Consider the following 22,062-nt stretch of genomic DNA (forward strand, 5'->3'; position numbering starts at 1 on the left):
TATATCCTTCCAGTATCTGAAGAGGGCCTGCAGGGAAGATGGAGAGGACTTTTTATCAGGAACTGTAGTGATAGGACAAGGAGTAATGGCTACAAAGTGAAAGAGGGGAAATCTAGGTTAAATTTTAGGAGGAAGTTCTTTACTGTGAGGATGGTGAGACAGTGGACCAGGTTACCCAGTGAACTTGTGGATGCCCCAACCATGCAAGTGTGAGGTTTGGCATGGGAGGTTTGGACTACATGATCTTTAAATGTCTCTTCCAACCCTAAACATTCTATGATTCTTTGATCTGTTGTTATACAATATTTCAGAAAAAGCAGATTCCTTCCCAACAGATTTATGTGTTTATTGAAAATGAAAGAACTTCTAAAATTTAATTACTGTTCAGCTGTTACATTTTTCTTCACTTTAAAATGTCCCCAAGCTTAGAAAATGCTAGCAGCATTGTTAGATTTTTTGTCAGATTCACTTTAAGTTTCCATAATGTAGCTTAATACTTCTGAATTTGGATTACAAATGCTTGAGGCAAATGTGTTAATTGTACCCAGACAGTTTCCTACTGATATTTGAAGTAGTTCAAAAAAATGAGTATTTGAAGTTTTATTTTTAATAAATCTTGAATCTTGTATTTTGATTTAAGTGTCAAATCAAATCAACTTTGTGCCCACCATCCAAAATATCTCCACACAATAAGCATTCAAGGGAAATGAAGCTCTCATTCAGCTAACACTGCAATTGCTTTGACCATGATCCATGACTTGGATCTATGTTCTGCTGGCAAAAGTGCAGAAAGGATCAAAAATCTGCATAGCCATGTGAAGCAAGCAGTCAAATTAAGTGCCTCTGGTTCCAGGTAATTGTCTGCTCCTTGATTTTACTGGATCTCCCATAGCAAGGACAGTTACACAAAGCCAAATAACAAAGTGAACTCCAGTAAAGCATGGATGGGATAAAGCAACAATGGGAGTTAGCCTGAAGATCCAAAAGAAATCAATCCAACAAATGGCTTGCTGACAAAAAATGGGTAACATCTTTCTGCCTCCTCCTGTCTAACTCCTCTTCCCTCTCTACCTTCTAACCTTTGTTACTCTCTGCTGCCAGTCCTGCAATCTTTTCCCCTCCCTGGCATTGACTCTGTGCCTTGCAGGACCTTGCCATAAGTGGATTCAATTCATCAAAGCTGGAAAAATCTATCTGCTTTTTCATTTGGAGAGTTTTATGTCATGTGTGATTTACAGAGATATAAAATAATCACCTGACAGGAAATTCTGTTAGTGCATACAAGACCAAACTAAAAAAAAGAGAGCATTGCACCTTTTCCAGTACTAGTAATCAATTCAATCTATTTATTGTAATGTACAGCACTGCACTGTTGAAGGAAGCTAAATTAAAGTGGAAATGGTCAGATATTAAATGGAGGAAATAAAAATATCAGCAGCATAGGAGGGAAGTTATAAAAATACTTCATACAGTGGAATAAGAGAACATGAAAAGAAGAAAGGCAGAAGGGACTTTTATCTACTGGAAATTAAAGTATTGAAAGCAGTCTGGACATACTGCTTTTAAAGTATTTTTCTGTACAGTGTATTTTAAGTAGTATATAATAGAAAATTTCCCCTAAAATGCCTAAGCTAAATGAATCATGTGTTGTCATCTTCTAAAATAAAGGAATTTTCCTGTGCTTTCTAGAACATATATGCAGCAAGCTATACCTTGTTTTAAGGGCCGCAGAACCTAGCCTTAGGGGTATTTTGCTAGAGGTTCTGAGACAAAAAAAGTAAGACTAGGCATCTTACAAATCATTTCCAGAGCATAAAAATAATACTTACTATTAAATTTTGTTTTGCATAATGTAGTTCAAACATAATGAAATTCAGACTTGCAACTACAGTAGAGGTATCAGCTCTGTAGCGATCAGAGAACAGGTCAATACCAGGAATAAGAACATTTGTTTCATACTGTACAAAGTCATAGTCAGATGTTGGATGTGGAAGAGAAGCTCTAAACAGGGTCTGAAAGTAATAACAGTGAATTATTTTTGAAAAGTTGTACAGCTATTAGTGAGACACTATAAACTCCAACTCGTAGATTACTTCATAAACACAACTCCATCAATGCCTTAATTATTCAGCTGTTTCCAGCCACAACATTGAGAAATATTTTCAGAGAAAATGTTTTATGTGTGAAGTTGATGGAGAAATAAACAAACTGTAAATAGTCTAATAGTCTACTAGCCACATCATTTCTGGGAGAGCTGCTGACTTTAAGGCCAGTTAAAAGCTAGTTTCACCCTAGTTTCACCTTTAACTAGGTCAGGTGGTGCAGCTTATCAGTTACTGCAGCTTAAATCATGTAACTAAAAACTTATTTGAAATTTAATAATTTCTGGGAGAGTTGCTGACTTTAAAGCCAGTTAGAAGCTTGTTTCACTCTAGTTCAACCTTTAACTAGGTCAGCTAGCACAGCTTAAATCATATAATGAAAAACTAATATGAAATTCAAGGAAATCATTTAAATGTTCTCTCTTAAAAAGGGAAGAATACTAACACTGTATCTGATGTTGGATATTCCTTCCCAATTGTGTTTATCTTGGTGTAATTAGCAATGATATGCTAGAGAAATTTGCATTTACACTCAGATCTTAGATATTAACAAGCCTAAAGCCTACACCAGAGGTGGAATTTAAACAAGGTTATAAAAGCTTTCCAATTCAAGGAACAAATTATGGCTTGAACTTCTTGCAGTACAGTGACAGTAATTGATTATATTTTTCAAGAAAATCACCCTGCAAGCTGCTTCTACCCCAATTAATATCAGACCCACTTCAGTCAAGTCACAATTATTTCTACTGTTATACAACTGGAACAAATGCTTGCTACCATTTCTGTCAAAAGTAGGAATCACCGTTGTTCAGCTTTGTAATTGTTCAGCAATTACAGTACTAGAAGCAAGTAAAAATTCCCCTTTACCTTTGTTTCTTCAACTTGTTCTCCCTTAGCAAGTTGAATTTAGCAAGTTTTCCAATGTGGCCTAGGACAGGTCTCACAGACACACTCATCACACAAGATATCAGAGTGTCATTGATTGGTTTTGGGAAAAGCCAGATAACTTCCTGAAGCTGCACTGGGATGAGTAATCATTGGTCCCGGGAGAGTATAACTGGCAGAGTATTCTGCAGTTTATTTTTCTGTACTACTTTTGCTATTGGCATCTTCACTTCCATTTAAAAGTAAACGGATTTTTTTTTTCTCTATAGGTATTTTTTCTGAAAGTCTGCAAACTTCATTTTAATGATCTTATTTTCTTTGTGAGTGAAATTGGATCATTTTTTAATATTCTGGCTTTAGAGAAAACTTATTATAGAGCTGAGGTTTCAGTATTACAAACTAATATTTTTCAGTGCAAAAAAGGATTCAAAATTTTCTTTTTTTCTAAAGAGTCTGTGCTCTTGGTCAAAAATTTAAGACAACTGTGAAGACTCTACAGATTTAAAAGAGAGCACTCTCCTGTTGTTGATGCCATCCAGCTCTTCCTGAACAGAGTACTTAAAGAGGAGAAAAATACATTTGACTATCAAATGTTTTAGTCATCTTCTCTTTTCAGTATTTTTTCTCTGAGACACTCTCACCTCCTATTGAAGTGATAACTTTTAGGCTATAATACAGAAATAATGTTAAAAACCAAAGAATAAAAACATTGTATCTAATATGCATAAATTGTCAACTATCTCTGATCTCCATTTTTCTTTTACAACCAAAAAGAGAAACAAAACAAAAAGAGAATTATTTTAACAGAGGGTCATTTTAGAAGCAATTTATTAACTTCATGAATTTGAACTGAAATTACATTCTTACCTTAAAAAGTATCGCAGAAAAATAGCAGTATTTTCTTCTTAATCTCATCTGTGATGTTGTTATATACCTAAAGCACAACAAATAATTATACAAATGTACCCATCCATATAAATTATTTAAATCCTTGGGTTTTTAGTTTAATCTAGATGTTTCTCCTACTGGTAAACAACTGCCTGTTTCTAAATAGGTGCTCGGCCACACCATGCAAAGACACATTTGACCAGAGACATACCTAGACAAAGGGAGTTGTCTACATTATCTTCAATCTTAAAGGAGAGACACAGGCAATCTAAGGGCAAACTCCATCTCATACAAAACTTGAAAGATAAAGCAGATTAAGCTACTCACACTTCAAGTGTGTATTCTTTCCATAAAAGAAGCCTAAGATAACTAGCACATGGATTTTAACATGGCAGGTGTCTAGCTAAATTGAATGATTCCCATGCAGTACCTCATCAGAGCCTTAAACCATAATGGTAGCAGGGTAGTCCTATGATCAACAACCCTAGAAATCTTTACTTCAATATTAGAATCCTTTAATCTGCATTTTACAGCCTGTGACTAAGCTGCTGTAGAAAGAGCAACTCAACAGATGTTTAACAGTCCAAGTCAGGTCTAAACACAAAAGAACCACCTGAGGGAGAAGTCAGAAGAACAGCTCCCTCCAAATCCTGCCAGGATTTGGAATGGATGCATTAGCAGTGAAGGGATAGTATCCAGTGCAGCAAATAGGTGCCACAAACACCTGTAAAAGCAGCTAGGGATTTGGTCTCACCTAATTAGACCTGAGACTGAACCACAGCTCAGAATTAGAAGAGCTGTCATTTATGATCAAGTTAAACTCACTCCCTTTCCTTTTGGGTGCTAATTTTAAACGTGGCAATGCCACTTCATCCTGAAATACCCATGCTAGCACTTGCAAAGCTACCTTGGCTTATAGATATTTTACAGTGCTATTAATATGGCCTGCTTCACAGGTAAGGCAATTTACACATGAAGCTCTGCCCTTTCATGGTTATAGCATTTCTAAGGTCATTTAATGCTGTCTTGGATACTTCTAGATTATATTTTGTACATTACATTGAGGAACAGCTCAGAATTACATTCACAGTGTTTTATCAGCAGTCAAGGAGTACTGGATGCAAATAGTTATTGATAGTAGATTTTTATGCAGTAATTCAAATTTCATTGAGTTCTAATTCACTAGAAAACTAGTACTTTAGGCAGTAAATATGACCTCAAGATAAATTTATATTTAATATGTGCAATAACTTGGTAAATATGATATTTTCATTGAAAATCAATATGACTGTAAAATCCTTGCACTTATGACTTTTTATCATTTTGTTTTCTTTTAATGATCTCTTCATATAACATACAGTTGCATTTATGATCAAAGATGAGCACTTAGGAAAAGGTAAAAACAACATTCTCCAAAGGAGCAAATTTCTCCCTGAAAGGAAAAATTCCTCTGCTTTTGATGAGCCTTTTTTATAACAACTCACTATTGGTTTTTAATTAATTTGAAGTTGCTTCATATCTTAGATGAGAAATTTGTTTAAAATACTATAAAAATACATATATGGGTGAGATACTTACTGAGCTATCTTAGCCACTAGAACTGCTGCATGTAAACATCCCCAAGCTCCAGCCTGAGAAAGAAATTTCTGACTCATATCAGTTGATCTTCTAACTGCAAAGCAGTCTGTAGCATCCTTTGGAAAACATAACTCTTCCCAGGTGTTAAGAGCATCAGCAATGTTGAGTGTTTCATCAAGGGCTTGACACCAATATTTAAAAGCAGCTCTGTAACATAAAAAATACCATCATATTGCTGACATTTTCCAAAGTGGAAGATAAGACCTGCTTCATTTTTCCTTTATTGACTGAGATTTAACTAATTCTGACTGGGTCACAAACTGAAATACATATATATGTATATACCATTCCTGGTCAAGAGATTTTTTGGGACTCAAATCATCGAGCTATAGACATTATTTCTTAAAAGCACAAAAATGCATCATTATTTGCTTAATGGCAATTAGGTAGCTAAGAAAAATACATAATGTATAGGAAAAAGCCCTCTCAAAATATAGCTAATAGTAAGTTAGATGAAAGAAGTTATATGGACTAGTGGACAGCACAAGAACTTACAAGACAGTTGAGGGGTATAGGACTGACAATCAAAAAAACTGAAACTGTGCTCTTTTTAATGCAGTAAATATTTACCTTTTATTTCCAGAATAAAAGTGTAGATTTCCAAGTTCATGTAGAGCCTGTACCTTGAGGTCTCTCTGGTTATTCATTTCAAGGATTCCTGTAATTTATTTTTAAACAATTTAAAAAAAAAAAAAAGATGTCATGTCATTAAACTGGTTACTGAACCTTGAACAAATTTGGCATGAGTAGACATGAATTCACATGCAATTCAATGCACAAATCTTTTTTTAATTTATTGGTCTTGTATATTTTACTTTCAAATGTACCATTTCTTATTACAACTAACTTTGAAAGCAAAAATAAGATATACGGACCTCTTTACCAAATCTTTTGTATTTTTTGTTTTTTCAGACCTCTCAGATTTCTTCTTGTTCACAAGATAAACTAGAAAGCAGGTTATTGGCCCTGCTAAACAACTCTGCCTGTATACAGCACAGTAACACTCTCACAGACTCCTTCTGGGAACCCATACTGCAAATAAAACCACTTAGAGCATCTGTTGACCTAGAACACTTGACCTGTTTAGTCATACAGCAAGAACAGGTAGTAGTGAGGAGCTGTGACTGTATGAGTAAAGCTGTACCAGAATGTAAGATGGAAGCCAAGTAACTAGGTCACATATTCAAATGCACAGAATTTGAAAAGTCTGCTTGCTGGGGAAAAAAAACTGTCATGGAATTAAAAAAATCTGCTAAATATTACCTCAAATTTTGAATTGAGGATTAATCAGCATAACACGACCAAAGTAATGCTTTTTCATAAAATGAGAGAACTAGAAATTATGAACCAGCTAATGGCTTGTTTAACATCTAATGCAGACTTCCTCAATCAAGAGGAAGAAGGTTGGGATAAACATATATAAACACAGATAGGCAGAATAGTTTTACTTCTTAGTTATAAGCAGAAATTTATGAAAAAATTACCTATTGTTTGTTCATAGGAAGAGATAATCACTGGAAGCTGTGACTTTGGTATTTGTCTACTCTCAACCATACTGGAGAAATTATATTTTTCTTTAGAAAGGTCACATGGTGTCGGTAGAAATATCATTTCATCTCCCACGTTAAATTTCAGCTTTCTGCTTGAAGAGATATGATTGCAGATTGCTCTTCCAGCATTTGCTAGATTAGAAAAGTGATTTATGTGATCAGTTTGGAAAATTATTATACTATTTCTAGCACCCCAAATATTTCCACACTATGTTAGTCAAACAAATATACAATTCCTGTGTACCATATTTCCATTTGGTTTCCTATGCTATAATCCTGTGTGTCTCCTAATTAAACTTATTGGACATAATTCACTGGTCAGTGTAACCAAAGGATATGTGCTCTGTTAGTGAAAATAAACTTGGGAAGATCTGCTAGTCAGTCCTCTGATAGAGGTATGGCTCAAACAGAAGGTGGCACAGCTGCATGAAGAAAAATTTATTATCCAGCTATTAGACAAATCATAGGAAATAAGGCTTAGAGCTGGTGTTTATAGAACTTCAAATTTCACTTAATATTCAATATTTTTTCTAATTGTCAGTAACTAAAACTTGAATTTAGAAAAATCTGTTCCTTTTACTCTTTGCTAGTTTAACTGCATATACACTTTATGAAGAGAGAATACTTCAATGCATCACTTACCTTGTGTGTGTGCAAGAAATAATGAAAGTAATTTCCTGCTGTGTCTCAGTGCTCTGCTTTGATATTTAGATTTTTCTAGAGCTTCTCTAAAACATTTCAGTGTATCATTCACATCAAGAGGCACACAAACTAGGGCTTTTACTTGATTGTTATCTAAAAGGAATTAATAATTATGGAGAAAAATTTTGTAATATATAAATAAATAGTTTTAGTAAATCAACCTGTAAAATATATTTGAACTTTTCACAACTTCAGAACGAAAGTATATTAAAAGTTTCCCCTTTTTTCCTATTGCTTTATAAATTAAAGCAAATTATCAACCACCAGAAATATTAATTCTGTCAATAATGGTGCTGATTCACACTAACTTCTGGGTATATTGCTAGATATCAAATAATATCGACAGAAAATTGGACCAAGAACAACACACTGCCTCACAGGCTATACCTGCTGGCACCTGCTTTTCTCTGCTTTCAGACATAGTCTGAATATATTTTGAAATATTCTGACAACATTACAATCCATCCAAAATAACAAGAACAGCAATTGGAAGATAAAGCTCAGTGTATAATAAAAGACACACTGTAGGAGAAGTGGAAGAACTATGATAAGGAGAGGAAACAGAATTTAAAAATAAAAAATCCAGTATGAAACAAAGAAAAGACTTTAGGAGAAAAGAGAGCACACAATACTGAATTTTGCTCTAACCTGTAGGATCATTACTCATCTCAGGATTGAAAGAGCATCCAGGAAAAGCCCCTTCACTGGCAGAACGAGCAACAGGCAGCTGTAATTTGTACCCTATGTAGTTTCTGCAAGTCATCTAAAAAGCAGGATTTGTTTAATGATAACTGAGTAACATTAAGAAAAATCAATGTTTGGTTCTTACAACTAAATATCTATATACTCAGTCATATGACAAAATAAAAAGAAAGCCAATTAAGAAAGACACCAATGGCTCATAACAAGTACTCTTGTCATTAAAAGGTGAAACATTCACACCTAAATATTGGATATAAGCATTTTGAAGTTGTACTAAACTTGTCTCTTATTTGGTATTTGCCATAATCATTAGCAACTCCTTGATGTTCTGCAAACATTCCACCTTTTTTTCTCCAGATGAATGCCTGCCACTTCAGAAGCAGAAGGACCAACAGAACTAGTTGTAGGCTCTCTGAATGGCACTGATTTATGAAATGTAGCCATAAACTCCAAATTTCTTACCTGAAATCATTATTACTATTAGCTAACACTAGTCTTTAATCTGTAAGCTGTCTTTGAAAACTATGATTACTTTTCCACAGCTCAGTTATCAGCATTATGAAATGGTTTGCTATGGTGCCCTTTTCTAGACAAAGGACCATGTTCTGAATGGCTGGGCCAGAGAGAATCAGCAGGAAACAGGAAACAGAGCACCTCAGCTGCCCTTGAGTGCCTTCAGAGTCCCTGCAAGCCCCAGGCACTGGTGTCTCTAGGCAAGGCAGTGGCTCCTGAACCCCATGTTCATGCTCGGAACAAACCTGTTTGGTACTTCCCACTCCTCGCCTGCAAGTCCCCTCTGTAACTTCTGTTACTATCTCTACTATCTATTCTGTTACTAATATCCTAAAATATCCACAGTGAGACTGACTTCAGCAAAACTTCTTACAAATAAAACTTACATTTAAAAAATGGAAAATTCTCATTTCTAATAGCTAATTCAATGAACAATTTCCAAGTGGCACAGTTAAGAAAATATACAGAGCCGTGGCTTTTAATGAGAGGAACTTGCTGAGTTGCTTAGGGGTTTTTTTGGTGGTGATCAAGTGTTTTTTCAGCATTGTCAATGTTTGGTTTAACTCAATTATATTAACTTTTGGAGCTCTGTCCCAATGCAGAAACAAGGCAATACCCAAATAAATGTTTTAAGGTTAAAAGAGTGGCATCAAGAAATAACATGAAATTAGATTTAGGTTTATAATATGGAATGGGTATGTTGTGCATGGAAGAAATGTCCTCTGGGTCATCTGCTGCTCTTGGAATCATGTCATACAAGCCTTTTCATGTACTTCAATCAATTATGTTCATTAATTTGTTATAATTGACTACTTGGTAACACTATGAGAAAGCGTATTAATCTCATCAGTGGAAGTGCTTCTCCACATTTCATTCACATTAAGAGTCAGTGCCCCAAAAAGAAATCTGTGTTTCACCTTCTGTGCACCATCAGACAGATATTTTGTGAAATGAGGTTCATGGCTGTCTGGGCCACTGAACTGCTGTATCTTTTCCAGCAGCTGCCTCTGCGCATACACCAGTAGTGGACTCACTTGTTCTGTGAACCTCTCACTGGAAAAAAAAAGTGTAGTAATTAAGCATTACAATGGTATATTAAACTATATAATGCTAACTTTTTAGTCTTTATTTATTAAAGTTGGTATAACTTACTGTGTAAATATGTTAAATTGTACAGCTATGTGTACCAGTGCTTTCCACTTCTTCATGTGATATAACAGTTCTATTGTTTTAAGAATCAGATTACATATCCATCTCAGGTCGACCACATTCACATCATCCAGGGGAGGCTGGGGATGAAGATTAGAACCACCATTCTCATGCATAATACCTCCTAAACAACTGGGAATGCAAAAGTCTCCTTCAGGATCCACAATCTACAGTGAAGAAATATTATTATACCTGTTATTTTCAAATGTGTTTTTAGGACAAATCAATTACAGAGATTAGAAAGTACTGTAATCATCTAAAACACTTGTTACAGAGAATAACCTGGAGATAATACAATGCAAGAAAAACTCTCTCTAGTGAAAATGCGATAACAAAGAGTTCTTGTAATAAAAATAATTTTTACCTTAAGAGAACTACTTGCTTGTAGGTCAATTATCATATCAATGATCATGTCTGATGCAAAATAAAATGGCAGCCAGATGGTGTTGCAAAGAAAATCCCAGGTGATGGGAAATGCATCCGTACGGAATTGTGACTGGTTAGCAATCAACTGAAATTCCTGAGTATAGTTCCAAAGCTCTCGACAAGCATTTTGAAGCAATGTCCAGTGGCCACCACGGTGAGCAAGAACCTGCATATGCCATTCAAAATATAATTTTACTTTGGAAATGCAGAAATTAAAAGCTTCGTTCTTTTATTGTAAAACTTAGTTGTAAGTTATCTTTCAGAATTGCAGTCTAGGCACTACAGAATCTTAATTTTTACTTTTTCATAGAAGCACTAATTTATAATTGAATTGAATTGTAGGTTTTGGTGTGAGAATAAGAAAGAAAAAATAATTCACACCACCTATATGTGTATTTTTACTAGGGTTTAGAAGGTTTTATGAGAAGAATAGTTGGTCTGCATTTCCCTTCACTGGTTCTCCTGTTTCTAGTGTGACATTCACTAAGACCTGTAAAGAGAAAGGTTAGTGCAAGTATTTTCAGAAAAATTTAACAAACATGAAAAGGAAAGTTACAAAGGTGAAATGAAAAATAGAATGATGACATAAATTATTACATGTTTGATAGAAATATATATTATGATAGGTGATATGTCTGACATTTCATACATTGTACTTGGATATTTTTCAGAAGATGAGAAAACCAGTGAGATTTTTTTGAATTTTCTGTAGCATGAGGTCTTTTCATGTAAAAAATAGTAAGTATTGTAACACAATGCTTAGTAATATATAGTTTAATAAGAAACCAACCAAATCTTACCATTGCTCTTTTCAAATACAAGAAGATGCTTGTAAAATGCTTCAGCAAAAGGGTATTTGATGAAAACTGGTCCTGTTCTTCGGGGGCCTTTCCTGATCGACTTCGAGTAGCTCGACTTTGTTTATTTTTGTTCTTAGGAGACTTAACTGTAACAGAAAACAAAAAGTTCACTCGTTAAAATTGAGTTGAAGTTCTCAAAACCAAGAAAAAAGCAGTCAGCTAGGATTTTCCTGTGGCAGCTTTTCCTAAATTAAATGTTAGGAAATGCCAGTGTTAAGGTTATCATATTTGTAAGATTATGATATTTAAAATATAAGATGCTTTTACTTAGGAAATGGGAGAAGTAGGGATGAAAACTAGTTTGAGCAAAATAATAAAGGGTACCAAATAGTTTTCAGCCTCAAAGCCAAAACACAATCCTCATTTAAGTTCTAGGAAGAAATCACCATAGTGAGAAATGTCTTGGGAAGCTTGCAAGAATCTTTCTTAAACAGAAACCTCTTTAAGGAGATGTTAGGAAGAAAGGAGGATTTCTGAAAAAAATTGTAGAATGTGTAGAATTCCTTCATGATTTTATTCACTATTAAATACCCCCAAGGGGAAAGGCAAAGGCTGATGGTAGTGGGATATGGTAATGTCTGAACTACAGGTTTCAGGCAGAAGCTAATTCCAAGCTATATCGTATTTGAACTCTATGGCAAACTACACACTTTAAGTAATTTTTTAGTCAGATTTTTTGCAAAGGCTAGGACATATTATACAGGACTTTTATCAGGTTTCAGCCAATTTCAGTGGTTCTCAGTGACTGGTAAGTATCAAGGCAATGGTGTTTATGTAAAAGTAGGCTGTTGCAAAGAGAACTGTTGAATTCAAGTTCTAGTGTTTGTCAAAACTCCTTGGAGAAGGCAAAGAGAACAGTTAATTTTACCTAAGGAAGTCCTACAAAAGAAAGACAGGAGAATTTTGATCTTTACTACTGTGGCAAAAATGTGTCCCTGAAGAGCTATTGAAAAGACCAGACCTGTGATTACTTGTTGAATTTCTAGTGCAAGTGCAGACTTTGTGTTGACTTGTACACTACCACTAATATCTGAGGAAATCAACATCTTGCATTTCACGATTATCCACAGACAGGAGCCTTCTGGCTCCTGTTGAAATTTTATAGGACTAAACATAGCTAGAATAATAATAAATGTCAAATGTGAAAGAGAAATCTGGAGTAGCTTTTGACACAGTGAAACACTGGGGAGAAAGCAGTAGAGAAGAAAAATTAAATTCTACTTAAAATTTGAAAAATAATAATAAACTTCAGTCTTTAAAACCTACTTACAGAATGACCCCGGAAAATTTTGACCTGCTAGGAAATGTAAAGGAAACTAACAACCAATTACAAACCTCAGAAACTGAAAGAAATTATCAATGCATTCAGAATGAATATTATCAATTTAATATGTGTAGGTAGTGTGGTATCTGCAAACCTAAAGCTGGTATAACTAAGTTTTAAAACTTACAAACTTGTTAATAAAGTATGAGATAAAGAATAGCTAACTGATGAAATGCTCAGAATTATTAGCTATGCTGCATCACTTACTATGACTTTTGTTATACTAGGTTTGCCAAAAAAATATAGAGGATAATAGAAACCTAGAAATGTCTTCTATTAACTCGGCATGACTGACTGTTTTTCCAAAGGTGATGTAGACAACTAACGATGGAGGTCAAGACAGACAGAAATCAAGAGAAACAAAAAGTTAAGTTGAAACTGATTTCAGTTGTACACCAATAAAATTTCTTACAGGTTTGGGTTTCTGACTTTTCAGGGAGTGAAGGAGTTGGTTTTCCTACGTTATCCTCCACAACTTCTCTCACCAGTACAGTGCCAGAATTGTTTAATGAGAATATCTCAGGATCCAAAATATTGTAACTGCAGAATGGGAGAAAGAGAAGAAAACACAAAAAAAACCCCCACATAAAATACCAAAAAGAATTTTGGCATACATACAAAAAATTCAGTTTCTCAGAAATTATTACTTTCCAGCAGCTTTAGGAATAATGAACGACAATAATGAAGAAATAATGAAAGATAGTCAAACGTTATAAGGAACAAAAAAATAACATAGTGTAGAATATTTCAAAGCTTTCATCTCACCAATGAGGATAGCAACCAAAACTGTGCCTGATGGAAAAGCAAATGATGGAAATGATGGAAAGCAAATCTTTTTACATAGTAACAAGTAATTCGTATTTGAAAGATGAACTGTTCATAGGAATATATTGTAATTCAGATCTGTCTGCATTAACAGCAATAACACAATAATCTACATCACTAGCAATCACTGATAGTGAAGTAGGATGTACCTGTCCAGATGCTGTGTACCACTAATTCCAATGTTATATTGTTCTTCCAGGTTCTTTTTAAATAAGTGATAGTGTGCAACTGCCAGATAGATATTCATCTGAGACTTCCAGGGCATCTCTTCAAGGCACATTTGACAAAACCGACTTCGGGTTATGTATTTACTCAGCAGCATCACTAAGGTTTGAAGAGCTAATTTCTTTAACTTATCCTTGCCTTTCCTAAACCAAAACATATGAAGTAGCAAAAAATGAAACTGTTTTCTTGAAGCTCTAGAAAAGAAAGTCCTGGCAAAGATACACAGAAGTATCCCATTGCATATCCCCAGATTCATAAGCATAAGCACATGAGCATATGACATATTTCTAATTAAAAGACTTCTGCTTTAGTCAAGAAAAGCAACTGTGCTTTCCCTCTTATAGTGCACTTAACACACAATAAATCCTATTTTATATGTTACCAACTTCTATAAGCTATTTGTCTTTATACCTTAAAAAGTTTAGCCTAGTTTGAAGTTATTTGTACCTAAATTGTACAAACAGATTATTATAGCAAATACAATGTGCTTCAAAGTCAATTCAGGAGGGTCTTCTATCATACTATAAATCTGGATAATTTTTTTTATTGCTTTGGTAGTTAAGCACCTCCAATATGAAGAGAACATAGTATTTTAAATCTGGATGCCTGTATTTAATTTCCAGCCAAAGCTTTTGAAAGTTTCCCTGACAGATGAAAAATTCTGTATTACTTCACAAAGATACAATGCTATATTCAAACTGAATCTCATTTTTTCTTTTTTTTAATTGACTGTAAACTGATCCCTTTATTAACCTAAATTATTTTCTGCCTGTTTTCCACCTTGAAAATGTGGGCACAATAGTATACCACATACAATTTTGATTATATTATACAACACTACTATTATGTAAGACAAAAGAGTAGCTGGTAAAAACCCAAGATAGGTTTAGCATCTCCTCTTCTGCTGAAAGCCATGAAAATCATTTTAAGTAAGGTAGGGTTTCTTCTGTCAAGGAGGAATAATAACATTTTGGATGGTTTAGGTGAATATTTAGAAGATTATGTGGAAACTTTTTTAGGTTCTTTAAAACTCCCCAACAGTTTGAAAAGCAATATAATACACAGATTAACAGAGCTTTTCCACCATGATGAATCAACATGTTCAAGCTAAAACAACTGAAACACAATCTTTGATTATCAATACAAAGACTTGAAATCTTTAACAGCTATCTTCTTTAACAGAAATGCAAAAGATTTTGTTCCCTTGAGGGGAAACCAATTTTATATTAAATTAAATCAGAAAAATGAGAGGGCTATGCAGAAATTAGTCCTTTTGATATAAAACAAAAACTAAAATATACACTTAATTGTAAACTAAATTTCAGTCAAAATATTTTTTCTGTATATGAGCGTGAAAACTGTGTTCATTTACTTTTCTGTTTCTGGAGAATTCATTACATCTGGATTTTTCATTAAGTACTCTCTAAGAGGTCCTTTCTTAGGCACGGGTTTTTTTGTAGGTTTCTTCAAAGGTGATGCCTTTGGTTTAGTTGAAAGAACGGTATCCTTTCCCTTTAAAAAAAAATCAAAATCTTAAATATATTCCAAATAATTATTTTTATCTACATTATCAATTACTTGAGGTATAGAGCAGTTTGGCTTATGGAGGAACAGAACATTAAGAAAAAAAATCCTGGAAATGGTTGACAAAATAAAGCTGCAAAAGAAATACTTCAAATTTCCAGAAAATTTCACAGTTTTTCTCGAAAGTACACATCAAATGCCTGACACAAAGAAGCCAGCAAGGTCCCTAAACATTTCCTTTCATATGCCACTGTTTTCATCACAGAAATAATGATAGTTCTTTCCTAATATTATAAACATATAGTAAATATATAGTAAACATAAACATATAGTAAAAAACATTATAAACACATAGTAAAACTTTTGTAATGCAAAAGCTGAGACAGAAAAAAAACTTTTTTCCTAATCTATCTCATATGCTAGCAGTATTATATTACTAGAGAATTATGAAGAAAACTCTTCTTCCAAAATAATACAAATCCATTAAGATTATTTGTATTTCCAGTAAAAGTAAAAATTTATTATAAATTAATTGTGAACAAAAAGCCTTTATTGTGCAATTTGAATATCTGCACAAGGAGATTCACTATGAACTGTTACTCACAAAAAATTGTAAGTACATACTGTACAAAGATGCCTGAGCTGATCTTTTCTGAACATGATGGTACCCAAGACATTTCCTATTACCACCACCTTATTTTAAAGCAAGTAAGGAAAGGCAAGTTTCTTCTGATTTTGGAATGCCTTATTCTGACTCATCTCAAATTCTCACAATTGTTGGTCTTTCAGATGAATCCCATGCCAACTATTCTTCCTGGTTTTAGGAATGCAGAGGTCAGCTGAGGACTAGAGTTTGTATCCCAAATTTTAACAACTGTGGATGTCTCTAGATGATGTTTCTATGAGACAATTTTTAAAAATTTATTTTGTTCTTATGGTATTGCTACTCAGTAGAAAAACACAACTCCTTAAAAATAAAACTCACTTTCTGAACATCTGCAGCTTGTGTGCTTTCTGCCAGACTGAGAGATCTTGCTTGTGTTGAAATTCCATCAGTACCAAAGAAGCTCTCATTCCTCCTGATAAAAAATCATCATCATTGTAATCATTATGTTAAATTCCTTTCAGAGTAAAAGGTTATCTTTGGGAACATATAGAGCACATAATGCAATTCCTATTTCATTTGCAGTTTTAAATTGAAAATATTTTCTTTTCTTTATCCTCTTCAGAAAATATGAAGTATTGATTTTCAAGGTTTATTATAGAAATCTGAATTTGAGTAACAACTATATCACCTTCCTAATACCTAGTAAAACAAAACAGTTTTCTTCATTACCCAAATTATACTACAGAATTATGCAAATAATTTCTTCACATCTATTGTTTTGGTCCTTGCAACCACAATTCCTATTCCCTAAAATATATATCTCATTTTCACTGATTATTTTCCTTTCATAGTTGAGAAACACTGATGTGCTTTTTTAAAAATGGGATCTTTTCAGGTAAGTGTCTACAATTTGGCTCCATTTATATTTTCCCAATATAATTTTTTCTTACACTATTAGTATGCCCTGATCAGTTTGCTTTTGATTTAACCCATCATAACTTCCTAATCTATTCCACCACCAAATAATAATATGGCAAATCACCACAATTACATCTCCATGTCTAGTCAGGTCACGATACAGTATTTACTGTAGCTGTGTAATCCTCTGTGATAATGGAACTTTTGCAGACTAGGAGTCATGGAAATTACTCCTGATGGGTCTTCTGACAGATAAAAATTACAGTTTCTTTCATAACTGACTCTCATAAGCCTAAGTAGTAGTTTTTCACTACTACTGCAACAGAGATCTACCTTTTTATGTAATCTTCCATTCCATCTGCCCACTCCAGAACACATTGGAACTTCTCTTCATTCAGGACTTTGTGCAAAAGTTGAACAAAGAACTCAAGGAAACGTGTTTGCCCTCTGAACTTAAGCACTGAAATAAAGTAACAAATAACACAGGAGTTTATGCTGTAAGAGGATTCTGAATTCAGGTAGAATTAGAGCTATATATGTCTCAAAGCACTTATTTATGTCACGTTGTATACTCAGAGTGACACTAAAATCAGGGATACACAATGGCAGTTGCTAAGTGCTTCTTGTGATTGGACATCACAAGCTCACTCTATTTAATACTCTCCTAGAATTACAAACATTATATAGACAGAGATTTCTGTGAATTCCTCTTCCAGTAATATAATTTAATGTGGAAATGGGGTATCTCAATTTTAAAAAAAAAAACATTCCATACAAAGAGAATCTCTGAAAACCTGGTAAAATTGTTTTTAAAATTTACTTGTTTCTAATGTTATTACAAAACAAACATTATTCAATTTAAAATATTAATATTTTATATACTTAGCATCAAATTATTTGTAGCATTCACTTCTCAATGTCCTTATACTGAGAACTTTTTATAAGCTATGTTTCACTTGATTTGTATATTTGAGAACCAAATGAAGATAACATTTTCCCAAGAGCTTATTCCAAGAAAGAATGAGATTGCTTTACTGGCAACTTTCTGAAGTCAAGGAGCCTTTACAATTAATATAAACTATCCCTACCTTCTCGATAAGCACGCTCTGATGGCCAACATGAAATTACAGGGTAGAGGAACAAAGGACCTTCCTTTACTGCAACCTGTGTTCCAGAACCTGCATCAATAACCAAATTAAATCCATTACAAAAAGCAGTGAGAATACACCATAGAAACTCCACCTACTAAAAAACTTTAAAAATCCTTCTCCACAATTTAAAAAATCTTTCTGTAGTACAGAGTTTGCTCTTAAATCTCTCACTGTCATCCAGAGAGAAATTCAAATTCTTGCTCTTTTAGTCTTATGTAAGTAGCTGTACAACTTAAAAAAGAGCTTAAAGATGTGACTGATGTTTCATGCTCTGCATATGGATAATGTAAGTAGGTAGAGGATTCTAATTTCTTAAACTAATATTTACATAAATATATGTAATGAAATTCATTTATATTCTATAAATAATATATTTTATATAGAATATACAGATATGAATAGTATACAGATTATATAGGACAATAACTTGGATTCAGCTTCTAGCTAACACAACTGCATTACCAGCTGATGAGCACCAAAAAAGGTTACATGTACTACTTGTTATTTTTCCTTAATAAAGAAACACAAGCAACAAATTTTGTGCTTAGACAAGTCCTGTGGTTGAAAAACATCAATGCAGCAAATCCCCGAAAAAAGCAAAATTAAAAAAGCACTCTGGAACCAATTGTAATTGTGGATCAATAGCTACAACCTTCAGTGAGAACAGTCAGTTTTGGTCTGTTGAATGTAAATAATGTCCAATTAAGTAGGATAGGCAGCAGCAAAAGCAGACATTTTAAAAATTTCTTTTTAGGACACCCTTTCTGATTACTCTCTCCCATTTGACAAGATCAAAAATATGTTGCTCCAAATAAGCATTTTCACAAAGAAAAATATGTCCCAAAACTTTTTTTAATGGGAAAATATTTGAAATTTCAGAATTTAAATTATACTGTATGTGAAATGTTTTGGTTTTCTCTTCTTTTCAAAGAAGCAGTTTCAGCTCTTTTCTATTTTTCTTGTAGATTGTCATCAACAGAATGCTAAATGTTGATCCAATTTGAAGGATTTCCTATGACAAGGCTTTTTTCAAAACATTTTTAACAGCATGCCCTACAGGTGAGCACATTGCCCTAAACCATTCACACATATCCATAAGGACAGCTCTAAGTTTTGCATGGCCACATCAAAAGGCTTTTTCTCAATTTGTATCCAGAAACTATTGACAAATAGGCTGCTTTGACAATAGAGCTGACTCCAGTGATCAACTATTTGCCAGGTACTAAAACTGTGGGTTTTTTTCTAACTGATCAATCCATTAATTTCTTTCTATTAAGTAATCAACATGATTTTCAATTAACTTACAGAATTCTTTCCTTAGGACTCTACACCTACCTAATAGGAGGAATACAGAATGTGAAGACAGACTGTCCTCACTGATAACACAACAGGTAATTGAAAAAAGCCAGAAATCAGAAAATTCCAATTACATAAAAAGAAAACCTCTCTAACCATAAGAGCTGTTAACTATTGGAATAAATTGCCCATAAAGGTTGTGAAATCTCTTTCTTCAGAAAGATTCAAAACTTGACTGGACAAGCCTCAGAGCAACCTGATCTAATTGTACCTGTTTTGAGAAGGGGGCTGGAATATATACCTTCCAACCTATACTGTTCTACCCAGGCTCTAAAGAGGACAAGATGACATGTAAATATAATGGAAAAAAATCTGTAGTGTATCCAAATTTTTATAATTCTTACTTGTTAGTACATCTAACTTTGGCTGGATTATTAGCCAGGAAATTCTTGTGCTTGATCCAGACTCTAAGATATTTTCAAATTCATACATTCATTCCTTAGTTAAAAGGTAGTTAAATATTTGTATGCATGCAATTCCCTCAAAAAAATGACAATTTCTGTTAACTTTCTTTAGGGACAGTTTTCTCCACTAAAATGTGGTCATTACTACCAGCATTGGCAGACAAGCTCTAAATAGACAGTGGTCTTTGCCACTGCATTTTCTGATTTAAGAAGACAAAGAATCCAATTTAAACAGAATGGAGAACATAAATATTTGCAGAATTGTTCACAAAGGAATAACCCTTTTAAAGAACAACTGAGTCTTCCAGTGGAAATTACAAAAAATGTGAATACCTACAGCACTACCAGGTGATCATTACCAAGATCATTATTGCTTTGGTTGATTCATCACAGAAGATAAAAGAAATAAAGGTACATCTCCAGTAAATGCTTTTTTTACAAACAAACCACAGAAAACTCCACAGACAAAGTTAAGAAGTGTTTCAACAGTACACCCACCTGGTTCTGTCAGTTTGAGGAGACTTGATTCAAGAGTACTCAGATTTTCTGCTGCTTTTGCCATTGCAGCTAAATGGGATGTCTTTGAGGAATATTTCTGAAATATTGAATACTTTGTTATGAAAGCTTAGCTTTAACTTAACTAAAACCAGCTTGTCAATAGCTGAATTTAGCTTAGATCTCAAGTCATCTGAATCTCTATCTTATAATTTCATCAATATTGTATTATTATTCTTTTCTGATGAAATAAAAATTATGTTCATGATTTTTTTAGCACAGCATATTTTCCCAAGCACGGGGACTCCCCATCTCTGGAGGAGTTCAAGACCTGGATGGGGCACTGAGCAACCCAGTCTAGTGGAAAGCACCCCTGCCCAAGACAGGGCTTTGGAGCTAGATGATCTTTAAGGCCCCTTCCAACCCAAACCACTCTATGATTCTAGAACAAAAAAATTAATAAATCTAGTCTTCAAAATAACAGAATACAGAATTTAGAGAAAAGAAAAAGTAAAAACCAGAGCAACTACTTTTACCCCTTTGCCAGTGTGTTTTTCTTCAGTTTTCACATCTTCTGACAGGCTGGGTGAAACTGCTGGTGAGATCAACAATTTTTTCCCATAGTTAATGATAATTACTGCAAGTTCATACTCTTCCCATGAATGCAGGACCTATAAAAGAATCATCTGTTACAAATATTTTGGTTTACATAATATGTAATATTTCATTACTGTCTACTTATAATTGTCAAAATGCATTAATATTTGAAATAGAAATTAATTACTCAATATGCAAGTCTCTTTCAATAAAAAAACCCAGGACTGTAGACATGTAAAATAATTGGAATTGCAGATATGTTATCTTTGCATTCTACTTCTGCTTAGCCTATCCCTCAGAGAATAGAAAGATTTATCCAGAAGTATCTATTGCTGTGATTGACACTCTCCCTGTTCTCAGGCAGTACTGCTATCAAAGAACATAAAGGGTAACTAAATGATCCTCATTTGCCTCTCTGGTATCAAGTGCACATTTTAAAGTCCCAACTGTATTAGTGAAAGGACTGGTGAAATTTATTTTTAAATTACAAAATTTATAAATTACAAGTGTAGCAAATGTTTTTAGATGGCTTCATCTTCTTTAGATAGAGCTCTAAAGGCCCAAGTGCTTCTACTACGTGCAAGCTAACTTCACATTAGGATTTTTGCCTTTGTGATCCTAAGTGTTTAGGATTACCTTAGGATAAACACAGTACAGGACCAGACTGTAAGTCAAAAGAAAAACTGTACCATGCTTTAATGAGAAGCATTTGCAATTCACTCATTCTCTTTCCTAATCTGTATGCTATCCTGTTGAAATGCTATCTCTAAGGAAAAAAATATCAGCAATCTAAATGGTAGTCATTTAGCTGAGGAATCCAATAACAAACAAACAAACAAGCTTTCAAGGCTTCTAATAGGCTTTCTTGGCCCTAATAGCACTCTCCAGCCTATGCCTGTGGGGTCAGGAGCTCCCTCTCAGCTCAAGTCTAAGCCTACAGTCCCTGCTGGCTCCTATATGGCAGAAATACTGGGCTCCAACTTGGCCCAAGTCATGCTTGGGTGTGGCAATGGATTCACTAGACTGGGCACCTGGCCCATGGACCAACTTCTGAGCTTGACCTCAGACTGTTCCCATCATGATGGACCAGCCTGCTGGGCTCTGTCTTACCCTGACCTGTGGACTGACTTCCCAGCTTCACATCTGACCTGCCTCATCACC

General features: G+C 34.1%; 1 protein-coding gene across 1 annotated transcript in view; it reads right to left on the reverse strand.

Moving 5' to 3' along the window:
* Nucleotides 1–22,062, reverse strand: part of CFAP54 (cilia and flagella associated protein 54) — a 107,358-nt gene that overhangs the window by 42,107 nt on the left and 43,189 nt on the right. The window contains exons 28-46 of the mRNA XM_056482515.1: nucleotides 20,841–20,975; nucleotides 20,308–20,404; nucleotides 17,987–18,076; nucleotides 17,232–17,358; nucleotides 16,359–16,452; nucleotides 15,222–15,361; nucleotides 13,774–13,992; nucleotides 13,212–13,339; nucleotides 11,416–11,585; nucleotides 10,554–10,781; nucleotides 10,133–10,356; nucleotides 9,898–10,033; nucleotides 8,414–8,528; nucleotides 7,706–7,858; nucleotides 6,998–7,195; nucleotides 6,084–6,171; nucleotides 5,454–5,660; nucleotides 3,855–3,921; nucleotides 1,830–2,012 (exon numbers count right to left, since the gene is read on the reverse strand). Coding sequence (XP_056338490.1) covers nucleotides 1,830–2,012; nucleotides 3,855–3,921; nucleotides 5,454–5,660; nucleotides 6,084–6,171; nucleotides 6,998–7,195; nucleotides 7,706–7,858; nucleotides 8,414–8,528; nucleotides 9,898–10,033; nucleotides 10,133–10,356; nucleotides 10,554–10,781; nucleotides 11,416–11,585; nucleotides 13,212–13,339; nucleotides 13,774–13,992; nucleotides 15,222–15,361; nucleotides 16,359–16,452; nucleotides 17,232–17,358; nucleotides 17,987–18,076; nucleotides 20,308–20,404; nucleotides 20,841–20,975 — 2,799 coding nt within the window. The remainder of the gene's footprint in view (nucleotides 1–1,829; nucleotides 2,013–3,854; nucleotides 3,922–5,453; nucleotides 5,661–6,083; nucleotides 6,172–6,997; nucleotides 7,196–7,705; nucleotides 7,859–8,413; nucleotides 8,529–9,897; nucleotides 10,034–10,132; nucleotides 10,357–10,553; nucleotides 10,782–11,415; nucleotides 11,586–13,211; nucleotides 13,340–13,773; nucleotides 13,993–15,221; nucleotides 15,362–16,358; nucleotides 16,453–17,231; nucleotides 17,359–17,986; nucleotides 18,077–20,307; nucleotides 20,405–20,840; nucleotides 20,976–22,062) is intronic.

The sequence above is a fragment of the Oenanthe melanoleuca genome, chromosome 1A (genome assembly GCF_029582105.1).
Source record: "Oenanthe melanoleuca isolate GR-GAL-2019-014 chromosome 1A, OMel1.0, whole genome shotgun sequence".
Taxonomy (NCBI): domain Eukaryota; kingdom Metazoa; phylum Chordata; class Aves; order Passeriformes; family Muscicapidae; genus Oenanthe; species Oenanthe melanoleuca.